The sequence below is a fragment of the Mastomys coucha genome, unplaced genomic scaffold (assembly GCF_008632895.1).
Source record: "Mastomys coucha isolate ucsf_1 unplaced genomic scaffold, UCSF_Mcou_1 pScaffold11, whole genome shotgun sequence".
In the NCBI taxonomy this organism is placed as follows: domain Eukaryota; kingdom Metazoa; phylum Chordata; class Mammalia; order Rodentia; family Muridae; genus Mastomys; species Mastomys coucha.
In genome coordinates, this window is record NW_022196893.1 from 33516240 (window position 1) to 33531752 (window position 15513).

At 47.6% G+C, this 15513-nt stretch overlaps 2 protein-coding genes across 5 annotated transcripts in view; both read left to right on the forward strand.

Moving 5' to 3' along the window:
• Nucleotides 1–9899, forward strand: part of Eif4b (eukaryotic translation initiation factor 4B) — a 22046-nt gene extending 12147 nt beyond the window's left edge. The window contains exons 5-14 of the mRNA XM_031357712.1: nucleotides 3–25; nucleotides 1335–1472; nucleotides 1571–1744; nucleotides 2558–2786; nucleotides 4152–4249; nucleotides 5525–5738; nucleotides 6220–6275; nucleotides 7360–7465; nucleotides 7661–7733; nucleotides 8004–9899. Of these exons, the coding sequence (XP_031213572.1) occupies nucleotides 3–25; nucleotides 1335–1472; nucleotides 1571–1744; nucleotides 2558–2786; nucleotides 4152–4249; nucleotides 5525–5738; nucleotides 6220–6275; nucleotides 7360–7465; nucleotides 7661–7733; nucleotides 8004–8084 (1192 nt within the window). The 3' untranslated portion in view covers nucleotides 8085–9899. The remainder of the gene's footprint in view (nucleotides 1–2; nucleotides 26–1334; nucleotides 1473–1570; nucleotides 1745–2557; nucleotides 2787–4151; nucleotides 4250–5524; nucleotides 5739–6219; nucleotides 6276–7359; nucleotides 7466–7660; nucleotides 7734–8003) is intronic.
• Nucleotides 9900–11888: 1989 nt separating this feature from the next.
• Nucleotides 11889–15513, forward strand: part of Tns2 (tensin 2) — a 17888-nt gene continuing 14263 nt past the window's right edge. Inside the window, exon 1 of one of the 4 annotated variants that reach the window (XM_031356587.1) lies at nucleotides 11889–12017. In XM_031356587.1, the coding sequence (XP_031212447.1) occupies nucleotides 11940–12017 (78 nt within the window). In that variant the 5' untranslated portion in view covers nucleotides 11889–11939. Of the gene's footprint in view, nucleotides 12018–13654; nucleotides 13804–15513 lie in introns of those variants that run through there. The other 3 variants (XM_031356607.1, XM_031356601.1, XM_031356622.1) reach the window with 3 other exon arrangements.

Consider the following 15513-nt stretch of genomic DNA (forward strand, 5'->3'; position numbering starts at 1 on the left):
AGAGGCGATGATAGCTTTGGAGACAGTAAGTTCGGGTTTTTAATTGTTTCTTGGGTCTATTTGATAATGGGCCGTTAGCAGTTAGAAGTTGGGGAACAACTTATAAAGTCTCTTTGGTTTCTCTAGAGTTTTTTTTAGGGGGTAGGTTACTTGTTTTGATAATATGAATTGTTGACAAATGCAGAAAAGAAATTTGGTAACTTCCTAATTTTAAAAAATCTTAACCAAAAGTTCAGGCATTTCTCTTGGGACACAATTGTTTATAAAGAAGAATAACTGGGACAGAAGAGGTAGTAGCTTGGTCAATTAAATGTTAAAGTTATCAAACAGTCAGGAGGCCCAAGCTGTATTCCTAGTCGCCCTGTTAAAAAGACAGGTGAGGTGAGGATAGATAGCACATCTCTAAAATCTGCTGACCTCTCAATAGGTCTGCTTCAGGTCAGCAAGAAACCCTGTGGCCAAACAAGATGGTATCTTAGGAACAACATAGACCTACATACACACAGACGTGAAACCTACAGAAAAATCTAAATGCTTATTTAAATTTTATCAGCAAGATTCTATGTGGAAAACAGCCAGGAACTGCTGTGTGACTGCTACTGTGATTAGTTTTTAAGGGTGACTTTCAGAGAACTTAAGATTCATTCACTTAAAAATATAGTGACTGAGGCTGGAGAGATGGCTCAGCAGTTAAGAGCACTGCTGCTCTTCCAAACGTTCTGAGTTCAATTCCCAGTAACCACATGGTGACTCACACCCATCTGTAATGGGATCTGGTGCCCTCTTCTGGCACTCAGGTGTACAGGCAGGCAGCACTTACAAAAGATTAAGTAAATAAATCTTTTTAAAAAAATAGTGACTACTTTGTGCTGAAGACAGTATACAAAGAGCCTTTTCACTGAACATTGGCAACAGTGGGAAAGACTGGGCAGTGTTGTAAGTGAACAGCCTCGTGTTTACCACCTAAGTCAAAGGGTAAAAAAAAAAATCCTTATGAGTAAAGTGATTAATCTGTCTTAAAATATATTTAAAATGATCATAGCCAGGCAGTGGTGGTGCATGGCTTTTTTAATCCCAGCCCTTGGGAGGCAGAGGCAGACAGATTTCTGAGTTCAAGGCCAGCCTGGAGTAAGCTCCATTCCTAGCACCCATCAGGGATTTACTTTATTTATTTATTTATTTTAAGAAATAAATACTAAGACATTTTTAAGTTGGTACAAATGATTTGGGTTTGGGGGTGTGGGCAGGCTATATAAAGACTGATCATCATGAATAGAACTCAGATTGATCTAGTGAAGCTGCTGCACTTGTTACCTATTTTCTTTTCTTTCTAGAGTATCGAGATCGTTACGATTCAGACCGGTATCGGGATGGGTATAGGGACGGATATCGGGACGGCCCACGCAGAGACATGGACCGCTATGGGGGCCGGGATCGCTATGATGACCGAGGCAGCAGAGACTATGACCGAGGTAGGCACTATGATACTCAGTAAAAAGCACTTCTCAAGAATTATCTATTTTGCTTTTGTTCCCTTTCTGTGTGACCACAATTTGAGATCTGTTAATAGGCTATGACTCCAGGATAGGCAGTGGCAGAAGAGCATTTGGAAGTGGGTACCGGAGGGATGATGACTACAGAGGAGGTGGGGACCGCTATGAAGACCGATATGACAGACGGGATGATCGGTCATGGAGCTCCAGGGATGATTACTCTCGGGACGATTATAGGCGTGAGGACAGAGGTACTCATCTCTTTCTTTATGGAGCAGAAAACTAGATAGTTGTTTCTCAGTTGTAAAGGAGACGGCAGAACACAGTAGACGCTAGGTGTGAGTGGCATCATGAAGACAGGATGCTTTCATCTTGAAGGCTGCTCCATACGATCTTCAGATAAAATTTAATCAACAGTAGGAAAGGGAAAAACACATTCTTCTGTTGCCCTATCAGTGAGGAAAATGAAAGTCCCAGCCAGTAATTATCACTGATTTTATTAATGGTGAGATTAGTTATCAGAGATTAACTCTGAATGTTATGCCCCTGGTGCTGAAACAAAGCACTGTCATACTCAGCTCTTAACAGGTGCTAAAAATAAGCAGCAGCTACGAGGCTAAGTGTGGCGACACCATCTGAAAGCTAGGTTTTTCTACCTTTGATCAGGTTGGAAAAAATGGTCTTGTTAGGTGGCACGGCTTGATTAAATTTTAGGTCTATTTTGAAAGTACTCTGATAATTTGGAAAAAGAAAGAAATTAGACTACTTAGAATTTCATACAAAAGCATAAGAACTAGGTGTAGCCTCCCTTGGCTGCGGAGATAGTTTAGTCTCTAGTGTGCCTGCCATGCAGGGCATGAGACTGGTCCAGATCTCCAGCACTGATGGGTGTATTCACCTGTGTCTATATATTTGCACCTCTAAAATTGTCCATGTCATATTGCTACAAGGTTTTTTTAAACCTGTTGAAGATGTTCATCTTCAGACCAGATCCTTGAGTCTGGCTTTCAACAGTCACCTTGCAATGCCTTGGAAACTGTTACTCAGAGTTTCATTTAACTTAGGTCCCCCCCAAAGACCCAAACTGAATCTAAAGCCTCGGAGTGCTCCTAAGGAAGATGATTCCTCTGCTAGCACCTCCCAGTCCAGCCGAGCGGCTTCCATCTTTGGAGGGGCGAAGCCTGTTGACACAGCTGCTAGAGAAAGAGAAGTAGAGGAGCGGCTACAGAAGGAGCAGGAGAAGCTGCAGCGTCAGCTGGATGAGCCAAAACTAGACCGCCGGCCCCGGGAGAGGTGAGGTGTCTTCAGCAAGGGGCTTCTCCCTACTGCCAAGTCGGGGAATGGGAGTGGTTGCTGGTTGTCACAGAGATGTGTTTATTGGGTGGGGTAGAGTGGAAGAGTGTCACACACTAAAGGCTTCTTTACCTTCAAGTTTTCAAAAAAGACTTGTGCTACACCTGACATAAATAGAAGTCGGTGGCACTTCGGAACAGAAGTAAATAAATTGTGCCTATTGTAAAAATAGATTGACCCAATTCTTTTTTATTTAACTTTTGTGGGTGTGCACTGTAGAAGTCAGAGGACAATTTTATGGGTCTTCAGGCTTGGCAGGAAGTGTCCTTTCCCACCAAGTCATCTCACTAGCCTTGATTTTTGAAATGGACTCTCACAGGCCACACCAGAAATCACTGAGCCCAGTCTGGTTTCACACTCTTAATTTCTGCTACCAGGTGTTGGCAGGTGCCAATGTGACCCCTCAGCCAACTACATTCATTTGTTTTCCTCTTATATGTAGATAATGCTTTTTCTTGTTGAATATGGCCAGGGATTAAATTTCACTTTTTTTTTTCTGTATGCTTGTATGAATATAGGAATTGGTAGAAAAGTATTTTTGTATTCTCTGAGTCAGGGTCTCTAGTTCTGGCTGTCCTAGAACCAGAATGGCCCCTCAAACTCAGAGGTCTACTGCTTTGCCTCCTAGGATTGTTGGGATTAAAAATATGTGCCACTAGCAGGCAGTGGTGGTACACACCTTGGGAGGCAGAGGCAGGCTGATTTCTGAGTTCAAGGCCAGCCTGGTCTACAGAGTGAATTCAAGGACAACCAGGGCTACACAGAGAAACCCTGTCTTGAAAAAAAAAAGAAAAGAAAAACTCAGCAATGTTGTATATGAATGACTTTCACACTTGTATTCAGGGTAGAAGCTAATGTGGGATCCTGAGATATTTCAAATCAGTGTATGTAACCTTGAAATTGTTTAAGATAAAGCCATGTGGTACAATCTTAGGACTGGCTGATCACATGGGGTCTGTGTGGCAAAACTTAAGAACACTGGCTGCTCTGACAGGGTGCTGCTCTTACAGGTGCTGCTCTCACAGGGTGCTGCTCCTCAACCACCTGTAACTCAAGTTCCAAAAGATGTCAGTGATGTCAGTGATGTCTGGCCTCTAGGCACTAGGCATGTACTAGTACATAGATGTACATGCAGGCAACATGTGCATGAAATACAAAAAAAGGTGGCTAGCCTCTAAGGAACTGTGTCCCACGGTTGTCTTCTGGCTGCACTCGCTGAGACCATGAATAGATGTTAATTTCAATAAACTGTTATCAGATTCATTGTGACATTAAGTGTCTTCTTTTTCAATCTCTTGTATGCAGACACCCAAGTTGGCGAAGTGAAGAAACTCAGGAAAGAGAACGGTCGAGGACAGGAAGTGAGTCATCGCAGACTGGGGCCTCAGCCACATCTGGCAGAAGTAAGTCAGATGGCGGTGGGTGTCTGTGCCCCTGCTTCCCATGGTCAGATATGCACCACTTTGCAGTGTTAAACTGTCTTTCTGGCCTTGAGTTCTGTGCCAGAAGCTCCTTAGTTATCGAGGCCTCAAGAACAGGTGCCAGAGTAGACTTCAGTGATCTGTCAATTGTCTGTTACTAAGGGGGTGTTTGACTATTAAATGTTTTTTGTGTGTGCGTGTTATTTATTTTGTGGAGGAGTGGGGCCTTCTGTCATGATACAAGGCCAGAGGAAAACTTGGAGCAGTCTGTTTTCTCCAGAGAGTGTGTGTTCCAGTCATTGATCTCAGCAGGTTTTGGTGGCAAACGACCTTACCTGCTACGATATCTTGCTGGCCCCTATTTTCTGTATCACTGGGATTGGTTTTTTTTTTTTTTTAGAGCCACCCCACTTTGCACTGGTTTTTGACCTCTTGGAGTGACGTTTTTGATGTTGTTTAGGCAACATTTAAGTGGTGTTCTTGGAAATTGTCATTTCCTCATTAGTGTGTGTAGTGTTCCAGAGTCCTGGACCACTGATTACAGTACCCCGTTCCTTCTCTTACTATGATTTGCTATTGCTAAAGCTCTCCTACCTCCAAGTTTACTTGTACTTAAGTATTTTTAAACAGCCCAAAGCCAGAGTGATTTGTCAATTGAGTCAAGTGTTGCAAGAGTTTTCTGAAAATGTTTCACCTTTGTAGTAGCCCTGTAACATGATGTAGTCCTCCTTCTGGCTAGATTAAGTGTGATGTTGGTTTGTGTAGCCACTTTGCTAGAGCTTGTACTTCAAATTTAGGAGGTAACTGGCAAAGCTGGCTTCATGATTCCAGAGAAGTTTTTATGCAAATACAAATGTGACTGGTTTTTGTTCCCATTGGAAAGGCCTCTGCTGAGCTGAGCTGGAGTTGAGCAATGGTTCCTGCGCTTTGGTCCTGAGTCCCATTCACAAGAGCATATTATCCCCAGTTAAGGCTGTCCTAACAGACAGACAGACAGACAGACTAGTTGTAACTCCAAAAAAAGTGCTCATTCCTTCCTTGTAAAGACAAGATTGCTGTTCTTTCAGGTGGCTTTTTTCCCTTTCTGTATCCATAAAACACTTGTCCAGGTGACGTGGAAACCATTGGTTTATATGTAACTGTAGCTATCAGGAACCAGTTAGTGTCTGCTGATGGAAAAGAAGGTGGTGATACCCTCGTTTCCCTGCTGCTATAGTCCAGGTGGGCTCTGTACAGTGAGTCCCTCTTCCCCCACAGATACACGAAGGAGAGAGAGTGAGAAGTCTCTAGAAAATGAAACCCTCAATAAAGAAGAAGACTGTCACTCTCCAACCTCTAAGCCTCCTAAACCTGACCAGCCTCTAAAGGTAATGCCAGCCCCTCCACCAAAGGAGAATGCGTGGGTGAAGCGAAGCTCTAACCCTCCTGCTCGATCTCAGAGCTCAGACACAGAGCAGCCGTCCCCTACAAGGTGAGTAGGCCTGTAACAGCAGCTGCTTAGCTGGAGGTGCCCTGAGGGAGTGTGGCCTGTGGAATATTGCAGATGAGGTTGCCTCCTGTATAATTCATACGCTGTTGTCTCAGAACAGTATCTGTTTTCTTGATTTTTGTTAGCCAGTTGACATTACTTTAATGGGTTAAGATCAGCTATGATGGGAATATTTACCACAGAAATATGTAGACATGCTTTCCCCTGGGACATATTGTATCACCTTGCTCACTTAAGTGATTTAAGAATCTCTTAAATTTTTCCAAAAGAAAACTCCAGCTAACCATGCTGGATCTCCAGAGCATATGGCACTTAAGCGTAGAAGTGACTGTTTTCATTGTCTTTCCTATATTCTAATATTGTAGTGTGGAATGAAAGGGCAACCTACTACATTTGGCAGATGGTGTAAGCTTGTGTTGTCTTTCCTGTAAAAACTGATGGCTGATTGCTTGTTTCATTCCAGTGGTGGAGGGAAAGTAGCTCCAGCTCAGCCCTCTGAGGAAGGACCATCAAGGAAAGGTGAGCCCATGCCAAGAGAGAAGGAAATTTTAATAAGCCAGTTCAATCTTTGAATGCACACATATCCAGGGTTACACACAAGTTCAATTCCCAGCACCCATGGAGTACTCACAGCCATGCATATCTCTAGTTTCTTCCAGGGCATTTGACGATCTTTTCTGACCTCCACAATCCCCAGACACATGCACATGTGCAGGCAATACGCATAAAATAAAATGCCTGTAATGAAAGACTCCAGGATTGACACCTTGCCAAAGAATTTTTCTTTTTTTTCTTTTTTCTTTTTTTTTTTTTTTTCTAGGCAAGGTTTATCTGTGTAGCCCTGACTGTCCTGGAACTCTGACCAGGGTGACCTCCAACTTAAGAGATCTGCCTGCCTCTGCCTCCTGAATACTGGGATTAAAGATGTGCGCAATCACTACCTAGCAAGAAGACATTTTTTAATGGAAGCTGCAGTGTTTTTTCAGTTCTTGGGTCAAGTGATGTATTTCAGTCTTAGTCATCATTGCTGCCCCATTTCTCCACCCTGTTACCCCCCCTTCCTGCCAGTTAACTCCTTCCCAGCTAGCCTCTACTTTGATGGCTTTTGTGAGGGAGTGGCCTGCTGGGTTTATTGAGGATTATAAAAGCACTGGCACCTTAGCAGTGGCTATACTTCTACCCGCTTCAACTGCTGAGCTACCTTTTTCTGCCAGTAGAGGGCAGGAATGGCAAGGTTTCTCTATATAGCCCTGACTGTCCTGAATGATTTCTTCAAAGAGTGTTTGAAGCTGCCTCTTCCTAGTAAAGTCTGCCTTTGTAGGGAAATTGAACAGGAATAAATGTGTCTGCCCTGTCTGGGTTCGAAAGGTCACCATTAGCAAACCAAGGTCACTACAAAACAGTCTAGCTCCTATTTCTGTCCTGCTTTTCCAGGTGACATTCACTACAGTAGGGCTTTTAATAGGAAGAAAGGCCCTAGGCTGGTTTGGAGTGCGGGTAATTCCCCTTCATATGTGTTTTCTTCAGCTTAGAGGAAAGGAAGGACAGGGAGATGAGTTACTTTATGAGCCTTGAATTTGGTTTTGTGTTTCTGCTTAATCAGATGGAAATAAAGTCGATATGGCGAGTGCCACACAAGGCCAAACTGGAAGCTCCAGCCGTGGTCCTGGGGATGGAGGGAACAGAGACCACTGGAAGGAGTTGGATAGGTATGTAACTTTTTTTCCTGTTTGTGAATCTTGTGTCGTTAGATGCAGGGAATCTTTATAAAGTGGTTCTTGGCTTTCTCAGGCATTGCCAGGTCTACCACTGTGAGCAAACTAGAGTCACAGTTAGATTTGCGGAATCTAAATAATACACTGTGCCAGCAATGCTGCTGAATGGGACTGCTTGTGTCTCTGCAGGAAGGACGGCAAAAAAGATCAGGACTCCAGATCTGCACCTGAGCCAAAGAAATCTGAGGAGAATCCAGCCTCCGTAAGTACCATGTGCTTGCCTCTACTACTTAGTTTTGCATCTGACTCCTTCTGTCTTCAGTGAAAGAGTTGGAAATGAGGCGTCTATATTTGTTCAAATTAGTGAGTTAAGGTGGGGATGCTCCCTGCTTCTGCAGGGGAACATGCTCTCCCAGAGGAATGGATGTGATCTGCACTTTCCATTTGTGCCAAGGCATTAATGTATTTCTGGGGTTTGTACAGGAGAATCTTGGGCTCCCATCCATGATCTTGTCCTCTCTTCTGTTAACAGAAGTTCAGTTCTGCGAGCAAGTATGCTGCTCTGTCTGTGGACGGCGAGGATGAGGATGAGGGAGACGACTGCACTGAGTAGACCTCCACACCCTGTGCTTTCTCCTAGTCTCCACCCCGGAACATTCAAGAGCAAATCAAACCTCTATCCAGACAAGACAAAATAAACTCACCATCTCCTGAAGACCTTTCTAAACTCTTTTTTAATGAAATGAAATTCTTTTGCATGCTGCTGCAGCCTTTTAAAATATTGAAGTAACTGGAGAATCACCATTGTAGCCAGAGATGTGGCTACCGCTTTTGAATGGGGAAGTTGTGTCTGATGATACCAAGCAGTTACCTGTGTGACTGGTCCCTGGGGCTCCATTCAGCAGAATTGCAGTGACAGAGAGGCAGTCACATCACTTAGGCAGTCTTATCCTAAGATGGCACCTGTGAATTCCCAAACATTACCTGAATAAATTTCCCATCCTTAGAAAGGTAGCTCTAGTCTCTCAAGCTGTTTAGTCTCCAGGAGGCTGCCAGCCCCACTACTTTAGTTCTGACTTCAATGGGGCCAGCCTAGGGGGAATTGTTTTATTTTTTTTTACCCCCCAAGGGGGTAGTTGGGAGTGAGTCTACAGGGCACTAACAAGTAGTACCGCTTGGGGACCAAAATGAATGGGAAACTCAATCGTGGTTTGAAAAGCTTTGGGGAGGTGATCAATTATATTTTATACCAGGTAGTGAGGGAAATGGTGTGACCTCCAGTAAACACATGAAGAGAAAGGTCATTTCTGGACGAGGAAGCACTTACAGGCAGTGGGGAGTCCTGGTTTTGCCCCTTCTAAACTGTCCTTTCTAGAGGTTCAAATATATCCACATTCTTTGAAAACCTTGTCACTCTGGTCATCTCATGTTCTCGATGACACTTAGCCTCCCAGGGCTGGCTGGCTGGCTGAGTCACACACCTCCCACAGACATTATATCTTGGCCACAAAAAGCTGTGGCCTGGGACTCACTGCTTTTCTCAAGCAAACCAGCTCAGTGCTATCTTTGATTCCTGCCCTATCTGCCTGCTCCTGCAGCTTTTGTCCCCAACTGATGGGCTTGGGTGGTGAATAGGGGTGTGTAAATGGGGTGAGTTGGAGGTCTTCAGCCTTGAATGGGGTATTGTAAGGTTTCTATAAATTTCCTTCACTGGAACCCCATGCCAGTGCTTGAGTTTATGATGTATGTGACCTAGACTGGTTTTCTGCTTAGGAGGGTTGGCTTCTTTACTCCCCTCAAAAATAAAGGATAATGCAAAGAACTGTTGAACAAGGTCCTGGTTTCTCTTGCAACACTGTAGCTTGACCTATCTGTTCTGATGTGCACCTTTGTAGGGGTCAGCTCCAAAGATGGCAAGTCTCCCTGTTGTGGGTAGTCAGGTACCTGCAGACAAATGATACCTTGGTCTTAGTGCAAGGTCCTAGGCCTGCTGTGCAGGAGCATTGATGTCTTGTGCTGCAGCAGTAGGCACAGCAAATCGCTTCTCCGGTGGATTTGATTGGCTAGTAGCTAGTAAGTGGGCTTTTGCAGAGATACCCACAGTTGAATGGGTTTTTTTTTAAACCATTGTTGTAGACAATGAGAAGGTAGTTTGCCCTCTTCATGTCTATTTCCCTTCCAGATAGTTGCATCCAAAAGACAGCTGTTTTGTCCCACTCTCCTACTTTGCTCCTCTGTTAAAATAAAAACAGGGGTTGACTTATGTCCCGCTCCTGAATACATGTAAAAATTTGTACAAAAATATCTTCTATGAAAATGATTTGTAATCTGTAGACATTACTTGGGAGATGTCTTGAGATGTAAAATCCCATCCTTTGGGTTGAGGGTTTTTTGTTTTTCTCCAAATAAATCCAGTCTTTAAAGTTGATGGTTAATGTTGCAGTTTATCCTCCCCTCCCTTCGAATGCTTCTCCTCTCCATCTCCCTTCCTTCCATTGTGCACAGCAGTGCATGAGTTTGTTGCATGGCGGAGGGGGTAGTCTCATCAACAGTGCATGAGCTGTTACATGGTGGAGGTGGTTGGTTCACCAGTGTGAGCTGTTGCATGGTGGAGGGGGTAGGCTCATCAACAGTGGACATGGACTCTGTGCATGTATCCCAGGGTTTGCTATCCTGGTTGACTTGCTCCAACCCCCAGTGTTTGGCCTCATGTCAACACTGCAGGCTATTCCTGCCTGCAGTGGTGAGGCCAAGTGGTGTGCCTAGCAAGCTGCTGTGGGGCGATGATATCGGAACCATTTCATGAGATATTTCAGACTTAAGGGAGTTTTCCAAAGCTGGTCATCACTGAAAACAGGAAAATGGGTTAGGATAGAGACAACCTCTAGAGTCACGAGGAACTGGAACACATCTGAGGGACTTGTATCCAAGATGGGGATGATGCAACACTGGCTGCTGGCCACTAAAGGCAGCTGCTTGTCTAGGGTTGGGTTTGATTGATTGGTTGGGGTTTTTGTTTTTTTACTAAGAAAAGATTTCTGTGTGTATCCCTGGATGTCCTGAAATTGACTCTCCATTGCCTGGCCATTGTTTTTCTATTTCCTAACAAAGCCAAAACTGACAGAGCCTGGCTGGGATCCGTGAGTGGCTATGCAGTGGGAGCTTTTCAGTGTAAAAGGCTTTCCAGGCTGCACTCCAGTAGACCAATGATCATCAGCTGGGAGCAGCCAACATCTGGGAAAGGGGAAATAGACACAAAGAAGAGAAAGATGGTTGTGTCTGTTCTAGGAGGATCCTCTAAAAAAGCAAGGCTATATATATATAGCATGACCACACCTACATATGGAGCCTCCTGTTGTAAAGACAAAGGCTAAGTAAGCAGTCCTCACTGCCCATCTTAGCTGACAGAATGCAAACAGGACATTCACGTGACAGACTTGATTCTGGGCTGGGTACACTCCAGGCCACAGACTAGTTTCTCCTAACGGATCAAGGCACCATGCTCTGGAATCTAAGGCAGTGAAGTGCTTTTTTGTTTTTGGTTGGTTAGTTGTTGGTTTTTTGAGACAGGGTTTCCCTGTGTAGCCCTGGCTACCCTGGAACTCACTCTGTAGACCAGGCTGGCCTCGAACTCAGAAATCCGCCTGCCTCTGCCTAAGTGCTGGGATTAAAGGCGTGCGCCACCACTGCCTGGCAGCAGTGAAGTGTTTTTTTGTTTGTTTTGTTTTAAAGACTTACTTATTTACTATTATATGTAAATACACTGTAGCTGTCTTCAGACACACCAGAAGAGGGTATCAGATCTCGTTACGGATGGTTGTGAGCCACCATGTGGTTGCTGGGATTTGAACTCAGGACCTTTGGAGGAGCAGTCAGTGCTCTTAACCACTGAGCCATCTCTCCAGCCCCCCCCACACACACACACCTTTTTTTTTTTTTTTTGGTTTTTCAAGACAGGGTTTCTCTGTATAACCCTGGCTGTCCTGGAACTCACCCTGTAGACCAGGCTGGCCTCAAACTCAGAAATCCGCCACCCAAGTGCTGGGATTAAAGGTGTGTGCCACCACTGCCTGGCGGCAGTGAAGTGTTAAGTGTCACCTCTAGTGCCTCACTAGCTCCAAGCATGTACTCTAAGGAAGTGACTGAGCTCCACATCTGCTTCTGGGAAGCAACAATTGACCAATAAGCTTGTTTCTCAGCAACCATTAACCCCCAGGGCTACAAAAGAAGGGGACTTGCCTTCCCGCCTCCACTAAACAAAGTTTGGAAGAGAATTCTGTTCCCACCCAGCTGCAGCAGTCTCCTGGTTGGACAATGCTTGCTCTGTCCTCTGCCAAGAGGTCCGCCTCTGAAGTTGACGCTGCCCTTTACCCCACACGGCTCCTCCTGGTTCCTAGAGCCCGGTGCTCTTCCAGCCAGGACAGTCCCACACTCTCAAGATCCACCTCAAGAAATTAAGTGCTCAGTCATGGGCATGAGATCTCAGGCTGTGGAAGAGGGAGTTCTTCCTTCAGTACCCAGATGGACTTCTTTCTGCATAGTCACGGTAAGAATGTCCTTGTGGAGGGAAGTCAGTGGTGTCTGCCTTTAGTGCTTGGTTTAGGTCTCCCTCCCTTCAATCTGTACCTGAAGAGTAGTGATCAAACCCGAGCTGAGGATTCAGCTATACATCTGGTGACTCTGCTCTCCCCCTCCAATTCCTACGAACCTTTCAAGTTCTTCCTAATGACTGCTTAGGCAGGGTAGGATACCAGCCTGATGTGAAGCTATAGTCCCACCCACCTCTGAGATCCAATCAATCTAGCTCACTCTTCAGAGATTAAAAGCTACATCCAGAGGTAATATCCTAGCACCCAGCCAAAGCCCATGGTTTGCTGGGAAGGGCTGTGTGTTAAAAGAGCTAGGCACATTAAACAAACATTTTCATATTCCATGCTAATTACATAATCTAATTTTGCCAAAATCCACAGCATGACCTTCCAGCCTTGCCCTTTCCCATGAGCCTCCAATCCCTGCCTCTCTCCGGCCCTTCCTCTAACTCTCACTTCACTGCCAGTGGAGCCATTCCCTTCCCAGAGTCTCTCCAGCTCTTCCTCTAGTCCCCTGGGATGCTGGCTGCTGTAAAAGTGCCCACTGGACAGTAAGATCCACCAGTCATGCCTCCCAGCTGCTTCCCGGCTGCCAGATTGAAATCAGGTGCTCCATTCTTCAGTAATCAGAACCAGACCGCCCAAGCCTATTAGCCTTTGCCAGAACAGGATGAAGGATGAGCATAGAACTCTGCTGAGAGATGGGGCAGGCGGGCAGGCAGGCAGGCCCAGAGCAAACAGTGCTGCTTTGAGCACCTATCCTGGCACTGAACTCTAAACACTTCCCACTTCTCAGCACTGAGTTACATGGCTCCATCAATTTCCATCATGGAAATTCCAGCGGGGTGGGTAAGAACAGCAGAACAGTTTGGGATCTGCTAAGGAATGCTGGGAACAGGGAATGAGAACAGGTTCTAAGATTCTAGGACCACATCATTACTCTCAACTTCTCCAAGTGGTACAACTCAAACTAACACCATGGTCCCCAGCTTAATGCCAGGCGTTCCTATCCAATATCAGGTCTTAAAAGAATGGAATGAGGTTACACCATCAAAAGAACTTCCACTGAGAAGACCTAAGAACACCGGCGCGATGACTTAAGCAGTTGAGTGAGTGTCAGGAATCTTGAAACTGCTGCGGGTCCTCAGCTCTGAGTACTTTGGGAGAAGTGACAGAGACCTCCATGAAGCGTTATCTTAACCTGGGACACCAGTAACTTTAGATGTTTAACTCTGGTGCACCAACCAGGCCAGGCCTAGTAAAGAGTAGAAGCCTCTACGTCCACCTTCCGTTAGGAGTCTATGCGGTTCACGCGTTCTCCCTGCCCTGTCCCTCTGGCCTCTCCTCGGGCGTCTGTGGCCCTCATCCGTCTGAGGCTTCCCGGGGCTGTGTTCCCACGTGCGATCCCTCTCGGGCTCTGGCTGCCGCTCCGTCTGCGAGTCTCAGCCGGAGCCTGCCTCGGCGCGCACGGAGGACAGTGGGAGGAGAGGAAGGAGAAAGGAGGCGGCGCGGGCGGGGAGCGGGTGGAAGGTGGCGATTGGAGCCCGAGAAGAAGGAGGGAGCCGGAGGGCGGGAGGAGGCAGCGGGCGCAGGGTGCGGCGGGAGGGAGCCAGCTGAGCGCCCGTCCCGCCGCCGCCGCCTCCGCGTGTCGCGGCGCGGCTGGCTGGGATGGGCTGGTCCGGGGGCGCCCCCTGCTGCTGCCCCGGCCCGCCGCGCCCCCGGCCCTCCGGGCGCCCCCCACAGGTGAGTGGCCGCGCCACGCCGGGCGGGAGCGCGGGCGAGCATCGGCCCTCTGCGTCACAGCGCGCGGTCCGAGCCAGAGGCGGGCGCCAGGGGGCGCGGAGCCACTGGGGTCCCGGAGCATTGGGCGCGGAGGGAGCCCGAGGCTGGGACCGCGGCCCCGCGGCCCCCCCCTCCCGGTCACGGTGAGCTAGGGGGCAGTTAAAGATACTAGAGGTGACCAGGGGGCGGGGCCCGGCTGTGGTCCTAGCTCAGGCCACCACGCCTTCCTGCGTCCCACTACGCACTACTGTTGGCTCAGGCCACTCTCTGCGTACCTCTCTAGCTCCAGCCACAAGCAAGCGCACTTTGAACACAAGATGCCCGCGGCAGCTGGCAGCAGTGTTGCGGCCCTGGCCTGGCAGAATGCATGCAAGCTTTTTCTTCTCTGTTTCCTCTATCTGGGACACTGAGGCAGAATGCAGGCACAGATGAAGCTGATCCCTCCTATTAGCCCTTTTCTACTTCTTCCCTGCCTAGATACCCCCCTAGGTCCCTCTGGACACACCCTTGAATCCTACCTCCCTTCCTCTCCCCTCCCCTCCTTTCCTGGGCCTCACTCCTCTGTGGCCCGGCTCCAGGCCTCTCATCCAACCACAGCTATTTCCAGGAAGGAGGGGTGTGTGGGTGGGTGGAGGGGTTTCTCCAAACAAACCCAAGGCTTCAGAGTGAGAGGGGGCCCTGCTGGGGAGAAGCAAAAGAGCTCTGGAATATTCCAGGCAGGAGGTGGGAGGTGAGGATCCATGGGATCTGGTAATGCTGCCATTCCTCAGGCATAATTTGCCCTGAGCTCTTTTCAGAAATACTCCACACTCCCTGTGGTGGGAACATGCGGAGTCAAGTGGACACTTATTTTCTAGATCTAGGTGGGCAGTGTAAGTTCAGTGAGGGCAGAGGATGTTTAGGAACCTGTTCCAGAGGAAGAGGCTTTCAGTCCCACCAGAGGCTGCAGACGTAGGCCCATGTGCCATAGGAACAGAGGGAAAAAATTGGATCGGGCCGGGGAGAGGGGCGATAGATGCAGTGATCCGTCTCCCCAAACAGGGCTGGGTGCTGAATCAGGACAGGCCCAGTTGCCCACCTGGCCATCGGCCTGGAATGTCCTGGGACAAAGCCAGAACTCAGGTGGGGACTGCAGAGCCAGGGCCCCGCCCCTTGCCACTCATGCTGCCTTCTAGCCAGAGTACACTGGTGACGGGCTTCCTAGAGAACTGGAGCGTTTTTTTGGAAGAGGCCTAGGACTTTTCAGTCTGACAGGTCTTCTGAAGGGTCCCTGGGGGGATCTGTCAGATGGGCATGAGGCAGAGGGGGGAGACTCTGGTGGGACCCTGCAAGAGAAGCCAGAGCTGGAGGAGTTGCACTAGGACATTCAGTAAATACCATGCAAATGAGTGTGACACGGGTGTACATTCTTTCAAGTGACAGCTAAGGCATTCCAAAGGCTGCTGTCAAGGGCTTGGGCTGAGAACCCCCAGGCTGTTGACCCTTGTAGGAAGGTTGTTCATCCTTTCCAAGGCCCCATACACCTCCTTCCCTTGACTCCTGGGACAGGAAGTTGGCCCTATTCCCAGGAGGGAAGCAGGAGGCCCTAGAGGGGGTGGAGTATGTGTTGGGAGGGGGCCTCCTGTCCAGTCCTCAGGTCCAGTGACAGCCACAGAGGAAGGAGAGACAGGC